The following is a 15,152-nucleotide window of genomic DNA, read 5'->3' on the forward strand; positions in this document are numbered from 1 at the left end:
AAAGGGAGTGTGGGTGGTTACTTGCCAAGGGTCTCACAGCCCTGTCAGGGCTGGCAGAACCTCTCCTCCATCACTGTGGCACGACTGCCATGCCAGGTTTTCCAGCCTTATGTCTGGAGAGCCTGATAAGGCTCAGACAGGCAGCCAGTTTGCACAGGACTCTTGCAATGTTTTATTTCATTCCCCCTTCAATCTATTCTTGTTACCCCCTCCTTTGACTCCCACCCTGATTCTTCCTACAGGCTAGTTTATGGATGCCATGCCCTTTAAAGCTGAAGGAGGGGGAGAAAAAAGAGCCCCGCACAGCCAGTGGTGTTGTTTTTGGGCGTGTGTGATGTTGTACTTGGACAGCGATGCATGGAGGGGGGTGGGTGGGAAGAGGCTGTGCTAATAAGGTGGAGATTGGAAAGGAAAATCCCTTTTGAGACAGTTCTGAAAGCTTTTTCCTTTCTGCTTAATCACTGCACACTGCTCTCCCAAGCTCACCACCCCCGAAAGCTTCAGGCAAATAGGTTTGCTGCCCTTTCACCAATGTCTGAATCCAAGCCCCTGGTTTCTCTCCATTTTCGAATGAATACTGTATAACGTCTTTTTCCTCTGCCAGCTTTGACTAACACCATCTGCTCGAGTTTAACTTTTGCACAAGCAATGGCTGGTTTTTGCTCATCATGAAGGAGGGAGAAGCTTAACTAAGGTGAGATCAAGAGTTTCCTGTCCCCTTGGAGGTAGTCACCATCTTGGAGGTGACAATTTTAAATAAAACAGCCCAGAAGGATGGATTTTGGAAGTGTAATGAAGCAGGTATTGTTCATCTGTCAATTCTTTTTCCTGATTGTCTAGGGAAGTTGGGGAAATTAGCAGTAGAGGGTCTTGCAGTTGCTTATGAAGAGATGATATGTACCTGTTTGAGTTTCTTGTGTCCTGGCCTTAAAAAAACTGAATTTCTAGGGTGGTAAAATGCTTTGTGAAATGATGAAAGGTTCTGAAGGTAATGGGACATTCTAAGGAAGTAGTAAACTTCTAGAGAAAGTTTGGATTGGGGAGGTTAGTTTAAATTGGCATTGGTGTTTGTGTGTTGGGGAAGAGTCAGTACTACTAAGCTGATTCTGCCTGTTGAATGGTTGAGAAAATAGTGATGCCCCATGGGAGGAACAGTTTAGTTGAAAGATCATGTTCTGTTCCTCTGTTTTTCTTCCCTAATCTATTTTCAATGATGTGCATTTGTGTAACTTTCTGCTTGAGCAGCATATCTCTTCCTTGGCATTTAGAAATGATTATCTGGCGCCCTCAACTCATAGCATAACCATTATTTGGAATAAAGGAATGCCAGGACTGGGTAATTTCAATTTTAGCAATTGCTGCAATAAGAAGGTGAAGAGGAAGAATCAGGAGCTGAAGATGAGCATCTTCACTTAAGCTCTACCTACTCCTCTACATGTTTGTTTATTAGCTGAAGACAAAGAATGGAGGCAGATTGTTTGCAAGGATATGTGAGGCTTGGCAGCAAGCAATAAGAAGAAAGTACCAGAGACAGAATTCAGAGTAATATTCTTCTTTGTTGCTAGGAGTTCTGATTTTTTCCAGAGTGATTAAAATTAGACCAAACATGTAGAGCAAAGTTAAATTTTGATTGACCATAATTCTACAACATGGAAACATGAATACACATTACTCACGGAGCTTGTTTATGTTTTACTAAAAATTGAGTTGCAAACATTCTTAGGATTGTTCATTTTCTCCAAGATTGGTGTGTTAAAGTAGCATGCATAATTAGGAAATGTTGGTGGCAGGATCAGTGTGACTCAGATAATTGGTAGGGTTTTTTTGTAGCAGTTGTAACAAGCTGAAGTTACCTGTTGCGTTTTGAAATAGCTCCACATATAGATCTGCAAAATGTACAGAGTGTGTTAATTATTCACATTCATATCAGCTAGGTACTGAAATAACAGGTTATATATCTTGCTTCAGATTTTATTACAATCATTTCATTAACCAAGCTGCAGACAGCCACTATTCAATATATGTTTGTATCCAACTTGTTAAACTTATTTGCTAATTAGAGCAATACCTACTTATCTACTAATTAGAGCAATAAACTCATTCCGAGTATAATTCTGACCTGGGTAGATAGAGAATAATGTTGCCCACTCTTCAGATTGAGGTGTCCCTGGATAGAATTCCTCTTTCTTCTATTTTGGCTGCCGTTGGGGGTAGTTGATATTGCAAGTTCAAGAATTCTGGAGCCACTCAGAGCATGAAACGGAAGAGTTTTTAGTTCCACAGCATGGCAAAAATCCTTCTTGAGTTTAGATGCTCTGATTCTATTTCTTGAAGTATATGCCACTCCTTAAGAGCCAGAAGAATGCAATAAAACATCTGGCTTGGTTTTGCACTTTAGGATAGAACTTCAGTTCAGATGTATTTAGGTTTCAACAGTTCTTGCAAGCCTGGAAATGCATCAGTCTTCAGAAAAACAAAATAGAGGCCACCGTTAGAAGCTGTTAATGATTGTCCGGAGGTTGCAGAAATCCACAAGCTTCAGGCAGAATATGCACAGTGGATGCTAAAAAGAAAAAGAATGTGTAACGACTGAACATTTTATGCAGGAGTTCTGGCCACGTTGCAGAACAAATGAGTTTTCAGAGAAGAATCCTTCACTTTCAGTCTTGAGGAGAATCATTTCGTTCAGATGAAACACCCTGCACTGAGTATTGCTAATACAGACTAGGATTTGGAGAGACTTGCTTTTGTAGGTTCACTCTGAACCTTAGATCCAGGTGTAGGCAACCTAATGCCCTTCAGATGTTTTTAAGTATTCCAGCAGCAGAGTCAAAAGTAGTAGATTTTGAGAGTCATCATGCAAACACATCTGAACAAGATTATCCAACTTTGGCCTAGGAACTATAATCCTAATTACGGCAATGAAGGAACTTTAGAGAGAATAAAGTTTCACTGAAATGACAGCAAAAATGCATGCTAAAGTTCTCTTGAAAGAGCCTTGCATATTGATGGATGGAGTTTAAGTCACATTTGTACCAAATTGCAAGTAGGGACTTGGTTTGTCTGGAGCTACCGTAGCTTTCTTCTGTTTGATGGAGGAAATTGAGTTCAGTGGTATTATGGTCCTGGCCCTGATTTGATTTTGATTTTAATCAAGGCTCATGTATCTGAGCAGATCATGGTGTGCTCAACTTTATAAGGTTCTGTAACTAGTAAAGGCTTATTTTTAAGTTTTGCCTAAAAGGTGGTAGTATACAGCAAGGAGTGAAGTGATGCTTAACTTTTAGAAGCTTTAGTGTAATGTGGGCTTTTCCCAGGTTCCTAAAGTGGGCTGAAAAAGGGCAAGCTGCAGCAAGTGGTCCAAATATTTAGCCAAGAGCTACACTTATTTTAAACAAATCTGCTTTGGCAATTAAAACAGGGCGGTTGGTGCATTGTTTTGTGGAAGGGTGTAGCATTAATGAGACTTCCTGGGGTTGCTGAAACTCTTTCCGAAGTTCCGTTCCAAGTTTTTTTCCCGCCTGCTTGGGAAGTGTTTTTATGCTGTGCTTGCTTAAGTTGAACTTTGATATCTTCTTTGCCTGTCCTACTATTTACTCCAGCCCCTGGTGTCTGCATGATGCCTGCTCAGTATTGATACTGATATTGTTCAGTATTAATAGTGATATTCTATATCTGTTCTGAGACAAGAATAGGTAACGGTTGAAATGGGCCAATAATTGGAATGGTGGTAGGGAAGAGATATCAGACACTAGAATGATCAGGCAAGAATCTAGTAAACTGAACAGTTAATGAGGATTGGCACACACAGATGAGGGCTTTGCAGTCTGCTTCTGTTATAATTTATTCAGGGACACCGATGCTTTATGGTTTCCTAAGCACACATCATGTTAAAGGTCTCTGTACTAACTCTTCCGAGCATAGCACAAAGCCTAAATGCACCTCTGTACAAAGTACAAACTAACTCAAATTTAAGTTCTTTTTACCATTCATGTCTTGAAAAATCATGATTTTATATTTCTATCATTCTTTCTTGAGCCTAACCCTAACCACTTCCCCCCTTATTTCTTCTTAAAATATGGGAAGAAAATTAACTCTGCCTTTTTAATGTACTTTTCATTCCCTTCAGTTCCCTTTCCATTAGGTATGGTGGTGTAGCAGTCTTCTGTAGGGAGATTGAAACTGAAACATGTTTGAGAGAGACTAATGGTATTTGCCTCTGAGACAAAGCTTCTTTCCCAAGCTTGCTGGTTCTTGCAGTATCTTAGCTCAGATCAAATATCCTCAGATTGCTCTAGATTGGAGTTTTACTCCCAAGTGTACCTAGGTGGATTCTCTTTGCACATCCTTATTTGACCTGGGAAGTGTCAAATATTTTAGAAAGGATATAGCGTTTTTTTAAAAATTATGTTTTCCATATTTACCCAGTGTCCTCCTGTTCTTTGCCTATTTCACATTGTAACTTGGATGTATGCACTTTCCTCTTGCAGACATGTACAGTATCATAGTTTATGCAGATTTCAAAAATGGTTTGGAAAGAGAGCGTTAGATCTTGTGGAAGTGCAACGTCTCTTTGCTACTTATGAAAGCCAGACTTTTTTCAGATTTCTGTGTGCGTCTGAAGAAAAAAAATGTGTCTGATTTCAGGGGTCCACTTGTTAAAGTTAATACAGTTCTTAAAGTATCTACAACTTTTTTTCTGGCTCATGTGGAAGCTTGATATTTTAGACAACTACTGGTTGGTGTCCAATCTTCCATTATGGGGAAGGTTGTTGAAAAGGTGGTAGGGTTACAGCTGCAGAGAACTCCTGAGAAAATGGATTATATGGACCTTTTTCAGACAGGGTTCAGGACTGGGTATGGAACAGAACCTGCACTTGTGGCTGATCCAGGATAGGAGAAGTGAAACCTTCCAAGTTCTGCTTGATCTCCCAGTGACTTTCAATACCATTTATTGTGGTATCCTTCTGGACTGACTGAGGAGCTGGAGTAGGGATGCTCTTCTGTAGTGGTTTTCCTCCTTCCAGGCTGGTGGTTCCAATTGGTGGTAGTGGGGGGGGGAGGGTAAGAGATCAAGATCTGGGGCCTCTGTTGTGGGGTCCTGCAGGGGACAACATTTTCCCTCCTCTCATTTAACATCTACATGAAACTACTTGGAGAGGTCATCATCTAGCCTGGAGTTAGGTATTTTCAATATGCAGGTGATTGACTGATTATGTGCCAACAAGACATTTTTGACTTCTAGTGACCACATAGATATATTTTCTCCATGATGATCAGGCAGGTGATACTTGGTTGTGTATCTTGACTCCAGGACAAACAAAATATATAGTTTAGGTTCTGTCCCAATGACTAAGGGCTATAAGTATCTAGATAGGAATGAACAGGCTTAGACTGAATCCTAACCAAGCAGAGTGGGTTTGGGTGCAGAAGCCATTTGATTCCAGAGATATTGTAGAGAATAAGGAAGATGACCTTGATGGAGATAAATTGGAACCATTACGAGGCAAAAGAGGATGAAGCATTTCATAAGTGCAGAACAGGATAGATCTGGAAGCAGCTCAGCAGACACCTCCCTAACCTACTGAACTATAAGAAGGAGGAGGGGGTACAGCACAGACTTGAAAGATTCTGTTATTATAGCCAATCTCAATAAAAGTGATTTTTGCTTTCCTGTGCAGTGATTTCCTGGTCTGATCTACCTAGTGGGGCTGACAGCTATTTCACCTTTGGCTCTGGATGGGGTTATGCTTCTCCATGCAGAACTGGTTCATAAATGCAGGGTTGTCCTGGATTCACAGCTCACGTTTGAAGAGCACATGGCAGTTGTGGTTAGGAGGGCCTTTGCAGAGAGCCATCTTGTGCACCATTTATAGCCTTTTCTGGATTGGGAAGTTTTGCTCACTGTAGTTTATACCTTAGTCTCCTGTTTGAATTACTCAGTTTGCTCTATATGGGGCTTCCCTTGAAGACCACTGAGAATTGCAACTAGTTCAGAATGGAGTGGCTCAAACAGTTATGGGTACCAGTTGTTTTGCTCAAGTAGCGGGTGTTGGTTACCAGTTTGTTTCAAGATGCCAGTTGTCACCTTGAAAGCCCTTCATGGTTCAGGACCAGAACATCTATGAGATAGCCTTCTCTACCCATCCTTTGAGATCTGGAAGAGAAGATTCCTTCCAGGTCCCTATCCTTATGAAATGTCAGTCACAGGAATCCCAGGGTCAGACCTTCTCTCCCTTCTTTGGAAAAATATTCTCCCTGATATTAGATAGGCCCAGATTCTGTTAATTTTTTGTAAAGCCATCAAAACTTGGCTGTTTCAGTGAATCTTTTGGGTATGAAGGGTTGTTTTTGTCTGTCATGGAGAATGATTGTGCATATATACCTATGGCTGTTCCTCAGTGCTTGGAAGGTTACATTGTTGTGTTTTAGTATTTAATCTTATTATTATTTTGGAGGTCTGTAAGCTACTCATGATTGGAATGGCATATAAGCCTAGTAAAATAAATAAGTCAATCAGTCAATCAGGGTGTTTTTTAATAAATAGCAGAGAGGTCCTAGGTTTGTGTGAGATCCAAAGTGCTTCTTCCTAATACTTTGATATGCTCACTCTGTTAAAAGCTTCAGTACTTTCATTTCTTGGGCTTATTTTTAGCCTGGAGAGGAAAGACAGAAAAAATCTTTTGTATCAGCCAGTCTGCCTTGCAGATCTTTCTTTCTGGTCCTGCTTGCTCCTGCCTAGCCCTCAGCTGCATATTCTTTCTCCAGCTATGCTTGGATTCACACAGCAGCTCCAGTCCACATAGCAGAAATATATGGTATTCCTTTGGGTTTGAAGAAGACATGTTGTGTAGTTCATCTGTGGACAGAGAGGTGGCTCTGCAGATCCAGTCTGGAAGCACAGAGTCTAACACAATGGGGGCCTCTGGAAGTCCATTGTTGTAGTAACTGTGGGTGTTATTCTGTGACGCCACTCATGGCTTTCTATCAGTTTTTGGTGGCGCCTCTCTTCAAAGCCAGTGGAGGCTTCTTGCATAGGGCTTGCCAGCGGGTGCTGTTGGCAGCCGCAGCTTCTAGTTCCCTTGGCTGGATGTCACAGTGGTGTAGGGTTTCTTTCACAGCATCTTTGTAGGACTTGTGTGGTCAACCTCGAGGTCTCTTCCCAGAGTCCAGCCCTATGCTATGAAGACTCCACTGGCTTTGAAGACTGGCACTGCCAAAAACTGATAGAAAACCATGAGTGGCATCACAGAATAACACCCACAGTTACTACAACTATAGAGCAACTGGTGAGGCATACGGTAGTCATCCATTCTGATGACATGTCCCACTGCAACTGGGCTCTGATAATGAGGGACTCAGTGCTGGTAGACTCAGTGTGATCCAAGACCTCACAGTTGGAGACACGGTCCTGCCAATGAATGTTGAGGATGGAGTAGAGAGTGTGCATGTGAAATTTCTCCAGTTGTTCGATGTGCCTTCAGTACAGAGTCCAGGACTCACATCCAAATAGGAGAGAAGGGATAACCACAGCTCTGTAGACTTTCAGCTTTGTGGAGATATGGATGGTATGTTGATTGAGCACTCTAGTAACCAACTGCCCCAGTGCCTTGTTGGCCTTGCTGATCCTGGAGTCAATTTCTTTGTCCACAGACCCATTGCTCAAGATGACACTTCCCAAGTATTTGAAGCTGTTTACATTTGTCAGCTGGGTGTCTTCAATAGTACATGCAGTAACCAATAACAGCCAGCAACCTCCTCCATTGTGTAAGAGAGCTGCCCTTTTATATACTTTCACTAAAAGACAGAGTGAGTACTCTCAGGTGTCTTAATTAGGCAGGAAGGTGCCTATGTGACACTTTGCATAGTTTTGACAGGTAGGCATTCCACCCCTCAAGCTTTATAACCCTGTCTCAGTCGGGCCATCTCATCCTGTCACAGGTCTCTTCAATAAAATCTAGCATCCTAGTCAATATTGTGATGTGCAAACATTGCAGTAATACAGAATTCTTAAGAAACTGGACTTATCATGAACAAGCATCAACGTGGTTTATATTGTTTATTTTTTCCTTCTGTTTGTCTCTTCTGCCACTGGGAGTGGCTAACATGCAAGCACGTACTATCCAGCCAGAGTTGGAAGCTGAGAACAAACTATACCTTCCAACTCTGGTTTGTTATAAGGCAAAAAAGCCAACATTTTCAGTTCACGCTTTATGCTAAATAAATAACAGATTGTTTCTGAGGTTCAATTACCAGGGAGGGCAAATAGAAGTGATCCATCTTGTTCATACTAACTCCAAACTGTTCTGATTTGCAGGCTGAACCATGACTGGGTTTTTCAATTTTGTGACGGTTCTCACATGTGAAACAAGACATTCTCCATATTAGAGTCACCACACAAAGGCTTCTAGAAATGTTGTCACTCTTTTTCTGGCTGGTAGGAAGTTCATGGGTTGAATGACTCTAGTGGCTTGCATCTTCTTTCTTTGGTCCTTTTTTCCATAAAAAGTTGTCTTGGTGCAGTTGCTGCTGCTGTGGGCACTGTCCTCTGTGACAGCTTATAGTTAAGCGTGTGAATCTCTCACTTGGAGTTGTGTGCTGTGTTAAGTTTGTGAGATGGGAAAAATGCATTGCAATGCTCAGGGGAGAATGCGCATATTCCATCTGTATGGCCCATTACATAGGGTTGTGCTGTTTATTTTATTACACAACCAGGGTGGGAACTGGATGGCTAAAAAGCACACTGGCTGGCACTACTGAGTGTATTGGCAAGTCTGTGTCAAATTATTGGGCAGGATTGGAGTGGATTGGACATGATCCCTTGCCTGAATTTCCAGTAGGGTTTATAGATCCAAAACTCTTTGCAGGCTAGAAGGGAGGAAACAAGAAAATAGGAATATGCTCCAGCTAAGTTGCTGAACCTGGCATCATCAGAAAGCTGACTTGGATGTGGTCTTTGGCATAGTTTCTTGTACTGCCAAAAAGGACACACTGATGCAATTTAATTTTTCATTATAGGATGGACATGTTTATTTGTTATATGCTAGCACAGAGGAGTTTCAGTTTGCCCAAAAGCTATACACATTTTCAGAAGAAAATAAAAGATAGTTCACTTAAGGATTCCTAATATAACAAAAGCACAAGAAGCTGAAAGTTTCAAAGAATACTGAAAAACCACAAATTGGTGCTGTTTTTATTTATACAATGCTATCACCCCCCACTTACCCATTAAAAGAAGGCGGGGGGGGGGGACCCAAGTAGCTAATCCAAGAAGTTGACAATCCAAATCTTCTGAACTTTAGAAGACAATATAGGAAAAGTAAGGGAGAAGGTTTGGTTGGACATCAGAAATTAAGGGGTTAAACCAAGGCTATATTGTGTGAAGGTACATTGAGAACAACAGATGTTGAAATTAATTTGTATGTTTTATTGGGATAAGGATGCTGGATTCTGGAAAATTAGCTTTATTTATATAATGGATCTTGATTCCTCTAAAAATAGTTATTGTTGTATGAACTTCTATTGGCCTGTACCAACTGAATAAGAATGTGGAAAGTAGGAAGATATACAGAACATGGTTGGAACTATTTTGTAAGGTCAATTACATACAATACAAAGAATGGGAAAACGCATGTTGCTGGTGGAGGAGATGTTGCACTGGCCTTTTACTCAGCTCTTTTTCTCAGTCTGGGATTTCACTTTGAGTGCATGTGAGTGAGTGAGTGAGTGAAGGAAGGAAGGAAGGAAGGAAGGAAGGAAGGAAGGAAGGAAGGAAGGAAGGAAGGAAGGAAGGAAAAGTAAAGCCTTCTTTGTTGAAGATATAAGTAGGATTCCCTGAGGCTGCATACTGACCTGGAATAAGTGAAGGACTGACTCTGATTTCCTAACCTCATACAATATCTCAGCATGTTGATTGCTGGGGGTCGTTGCTTCTGCTTGGGAAATAAGGTTCAGCTTGGAAAGTGAAGTCATCAGGTAAGGCAAGTGTTTGAAACTATGACTTTTCCCATCCCCCTTCTTGCCTCTTTCAGATGTCACCTGGTAGTTACTGCTTGAGATAAGTCAGACCTGGTAAATCATTTATCTGGAAAGACAGACATAACAAACTCTGGATCCGCCTAGTTGGGAGAGCTGGAGCAAACAGAATTTAATTAGCATATTAAGTAGGCTAAAACTCTACAGTGCCTTTGTCATCTCTTTCAGCCTTTCTTCCAAAAGTTAAAACTCACAGGTGTTTGGGGTGAGTGTGTTGAAACATTACTTGTGAATTTTCAGATCCATTCTACATGTCAAAAGTTTGCATAGCTTTCTCTTTGTAAATATCACCTATTTTTCATAACATGTACTGGTTGCTAAGATATAAATGATCCTGTACCTGCACTGTTAACATTTCTTTAGAATCTGGCTGGTGATAAAAATAGCTTTTGGGGGATTTGTAAATGGGGTATCAAACTACTTTCCTAACATATACTGAGTTTTGAAACTCTTCAAAAACTGGTATAAATGGGAATTAACTTTCTAAGCCTCTAGAGAATATACAGGGTTGTGATCTGTAGATGTTGAAATGGGCAGTGAACATTCCATAACATTTGAGCAATCTTGAAAAGAAGCCCACAGAAGTTGCTAGCCTGCTGAAATGTTTGCTAGGACTCTTTCTGACACATGTCCATGTGAGTCATTAATGGCCTAAAATGAACATGGGGATCAATGGGAGTCGAAGATTCTCAGCCTAGTCACCTTGAGATAATTCCTGGAACAGGCAAATGGTTATTTACAAACATGCTTTTTAAAAAAAACATTCTCACTTCCGCTTGACATTAAATGGAAATAATTTTCTGTCTACAAGAAAGAGGATGGGTGGGTAGCTGTCTGTGTAAGGAAGAGGATGGATGGGTAACTGGATGACAGTGTTGGGAGAAAACTCCCTAAAGCTTGTGTTGTGTGGGCTGAACATGAAAAGCTTGTATTGTTTGGCTATTGGTCTGGAGATCAGAAATGGGATGCCTTGAATGTTCATCTAGAGAACTATTCAAAGGATTAGAAATTTTTAGGGATGTAGTATAGCACAAGGGTAACAGAAATAAGACAGAATAGATAATCTTTCATAAATTAATTGCAATTTAATTAATACATCAGCTTCTGTTTCCTTTTCCTAACTGCAGTAGGACTTGGGCTAATTAAACTGGACTCTTGGGAACAATACTGAAAACTTCCCTGAGACATGCACAACATATATGAGAATGAGAGCTTGTCAAAGGATGGGATCTAGCTGTTGGGCTGCAGAAAGGCTGCATATACATATTCATTGTTTTTTATGAGTTTGCTATTCAGCAATTAGAGGAGGCAATTTTTCACAAAATAAAGATGAACACAATGTATGTTGGCACAATATTGTCATTTAAAATATTGCTAGAGTTGCCTCTTAAAAATTTGGTGAATCTTGGTGGGAGTGTCATTGCTGCAACCTGGGAAATTGACTTGAAGAACAGGAAATACATCTATAAGGGAAGATTTCATTTCTACCTCCCATGAAAATATTTATGTGAACTGCCTCTTGTTTTACGGATAGGTCAGCTTTTACATCTACAAGTGTATAAATGTCAGTCAGTTTATTAATTAAGCAATAGGCTTCATCCTGAATGGAAGTGTGTTACATGCATATATTTCTAAAGCAATAGTAATCCCACCAAACATACGATCATATGGCCTCAGTAGAGTTCTTCATATATTTTTAATGCATTGTTGTTATTTAGAAAGAGACACGAATGGATTACTGATGGTCTGTATTATTTCATAATCTGCTTCTGCTTTTGCTTTGTTCCAAATCTGATGTGAGCAGATACGATACTAGTAGACCGGGTGGACCACTAGCCTGGCATTCTTTAGCAGCTCTTTACCATAAATATGGTTTCCTCTAGATCAGTTGCTACGTCGGTCTAAGCATAGGCTGTTTTCAAGGCAGATCTCTGCAAGGAGTAGATTTTGGTAAACAGTTAGGCAAAGCAGCAGGTTTCAGGTCAGGGGATCTTCTGCAGACTTCGGAATGGATGGGTCCAAGCCAATTTTCAGCGTCACCCTGTGTGAGTACCAAGGAGGTACTTGGAAAACTTTGCCTTTTTAGGCCTGGGAGCCAACAGCAGAAAGCCGAAGGTCCTGGCAGCGAATGAAATGCCTCCTCTTATGCAAACAACGATTGGTAGGGAGCAGCCACTTGCTGGTGTCTGGCTTAGGAGAGCACAACAAATGGGAGGGTTTTTTAAAGGAAGCATTCAGTTTTTCTATTCGCTGGGCAAGATGTATAGCAATCATGTTGTTTTAAAAGGTCAGAAAGCAAAGCATGGTTCTGACAGCAATTGCTCCTTCAGATCTGAAGCTTACTGTTTCCATTGCTTTTCTGAAGGAGGCAGAAAACTTGGGCTGAGCAGATCCTCTTTGGAGGTTACATCATCATTCACTTAGCTCCTGGATCTTGAACAGTATCACCTAGTTAATGTTTTCTGTTCACATTTAGGGAGACAAGAGGTCCAGTCACAGATCTTCTTCAGTTCATCATATTTGGTCTTGAAAAAGCAGCCTTGCTTTGTTTTTGCCTTGCAGGAGTCAGGATATCAGTAACTTTTGAGGAGAGCTTCCATTAAGCTAGAATCGGGAGCTAAGCAGAGTTTATGTGAACCAGAAAGATCCTTGCCTGATGCTTGATCCCAGAAGAGTGGCCTAAATAATGGATGTTGGCAGCTTAACTGAAATAATAACATGAGAAGAAAAAATAAAACATATGCTCTCTTTTTTTTTTACTTGTAAACTCTTCACATCTTAATCTGGAATAAACAGCAAGCTGTAAATGCATGCAACTTCCTGATGCCATTTGTAATGGCATGACTCAAGTTCAGATGATAGCTTTTGAAGTGCTAGTAATGTTTTATCAGTCATCCTGAGTAAAATAAGTGAAAGTATATCTATCCAAAAAGAGTTACGATTCCACAGCAGGCCAAGTTACTGCTTGATAGGAATTAAAAACTTTGAAATGAAAGTCAGAGAGATCATAGATCAGGCCAGTGTATAATGGGAGATTCTAGTGGCATGGCTGGGTCTGTTTTATTTCTTTGTTCTCTAATAAGACACACAAAGAAATGCAGTGGATTAATCATTTCAAAATATAAACAGGCAGCACTTTATGAACTATGGCAATGTACCCTTGTAGTAGAGTATTGTTCAGTTTACTGATGAAGGGTATTAGTAACATAAAAGCTCTTTTAATTAAGTGCTGATTTGCTAATGGACTTGTTGAACTGCTGGTGGGGATGGTGCTGCTGGGATATGAAAGGATTTCAGATATTTCCCTAGGACAGAGATTTATGTGTAAATTCCTATGTGTAGATGAAGGAAGTTGGGGGCAAGGGGAGGCATTTTCTGCATTAATTAATAGATATGGCAATTAGTTGTCACTGTAAGTTATTTAGCTGTGGTTGTTGCTGGAATAGTTCATCAAGATGCGTGTGACAAATGAATTATTAAAGGAAGATTTGAAATGGGTTCAAGTGGAGCATAACCTGAAGGTGGAGGATTTCAGGAAAGGGTTAGAAATCAGGATGAAGAATAGGGCCGTGTCTGCCAAGAAGAGGCATCCCAACCTTTATCGCTGGAATTCTGGCTCCCTTTTGATTTCGTAACCTCTAGCAGACACCCTTGCATATTTTCAGACTTTTTCTCAGATATTATAAAAGCCAGAAATTTGCCTTTTTTGGGAATCATAATGTAGGCTGAGATTCCTAGGGAATAGAATTCAGGGTTGGAATGCACACTTTGAGCTGCACAGCACCTATGGAGTCATGCTGAATGTACGTAATTGTGACTTTGCTTTTCTTAGGAAGGCTTCCTTTCTCCACTTAAATCATTGCTGTATAGCCTTGGAGGGCAGAAGAAGATAGATGGAGCTTTATGTGGTTCTTCAGACAGTTTTGGGTCTAGTCCTTGCCCGTGGCTGTTTGTTGTACTGTTTGGAGGTGGGGGGAGTTAGTAATTGCTGATGCGGCTCTTGTACTTTTCTCTCCAGCTAGGTTTAGATTCTCACAGTAGCTTCCTGACTGTGAGGGACACGAGGTGAAAACATCAGCCTTGGTTCCTGTTATTTTATATGTTTGTACATATAACAAGGAAACAGTCCCATTGCGTACAAAGGACATTTTTCCAAGTGCAAGCAACACTTTCTACAGTGACTTGACTCCCAAAGTTTCCTGTTGGTTTTTCAAGATCTGTAAAACCTTGCATAGCAGAGAGTTAGAAATGGTGGATATGCTATCTTTTTCAGAGAAATTCATCTACCATTGTTGAGCTGGAGAATTTCCAGGGAACAAGATATCCTGACAGCTCACCATTCTTTGCAACAATTCTGATTACTTTCACATTAGAGCCTGCTAGTGCTGTTAACATATAGTTTTTCCACAGTTAATTGGAAGTGAAATTAAACACAATTTTAAACTGCAGCAGTTACAAGAATTTTTATTTTTATTTTTTTTTAGCAGTGCTAAATAACATGGTTCTATAATGCTAATTCTACTCACTGGTCATTTATATTCAGCTATTTTATTGCTTCTCTATTCACTGTGGTTGGGGATGAAAGTTGAATTGCACTATATTGGGCCAACCTGGATAAGTATTTATGACATATGTCTTCCCATTTTTTTCTTTTTATAGGAAAATATTGTTGTTTAATGGAAAGGAACCAAAACCTTCCTTTTTCATATTTGCTAATGAAACCAGCGGTTCCAAACTAAGATAAATTGTGTGGGCTTGTCAGTATAGCCTACCTCTTAGCTAATAATAATAGACACAATTCCCCTTATCTCTTTGTATAAACATGCCAATCAAGTCATCCCCCTTCTATCAGTACTGGGCACAAGACTGCGTGCTTATCACAGTGTACAGAAAGTGATGGTTGTGTACATGATCTTCTTATGGACCCTGAGATTCCTATCTGCTGTCATCATGGCCTTGTGCCTGCACTCACGATTCTTTATCTTGCACTTAGGCATGCAAATAGTTCAACCATGTGGCTATGTGCTGTATTAGCCCTGCTGTGTAATAGCCTCTCCCCCTCCCCCCAAAAAATGCAAAGAAAAAATCCCAACAGCCAGCAAGACACTTTGCTTAGG

The 15,152-nt window shown here is 40.5% G+C and overlaps 1 protein-coding gene across 14 annotated transcripts in view; it reads left to right on the forward strand.

Moving 5' to 3' along the window:
- The window catches only part of TNS1 (tensin 1), a 325,093-nt gene that overhangs the window by 157,499 nt on the left and 152,442 nt on the right, over nt 1-15,152 (forward strand). The window contains exon 1 of one of the 14 annotated variants that reach the window (XM_007422950.3): nt 413-801. The exons of 12 other annotated variants lie outside the window; for them this stretch is intronic. In XM_007422950.3, the coding sequence (XP_007423012.2) occupies nt 775-801 (27 nt within the window). In that variant the 5' untranslated portion in view covers nt 413-774. Of the gene's footprint in view, nt 1-412; nt 802-15,152 lie in introns of those variants that run through there. One more of the 14 variants, XM_025163215.2, reaches the window with a different exon arrangement.

This window comes from Python bivittatus, unplaced genomic scaffold (genome assembly GCF_059951505.1).
Source record: "Python bivittatus isolate LINGU-HERP-01145 unplaced genomic scaffold, Pbiv_v1 ctg000480_np1212, whole genome shotgun sequence".
NCBI classification, from domain to species: Eukaryota; Metazoa; Chordata; class Lepidosauria; order Squamata; family Pythonidae; genus Python; species Python bivittatus.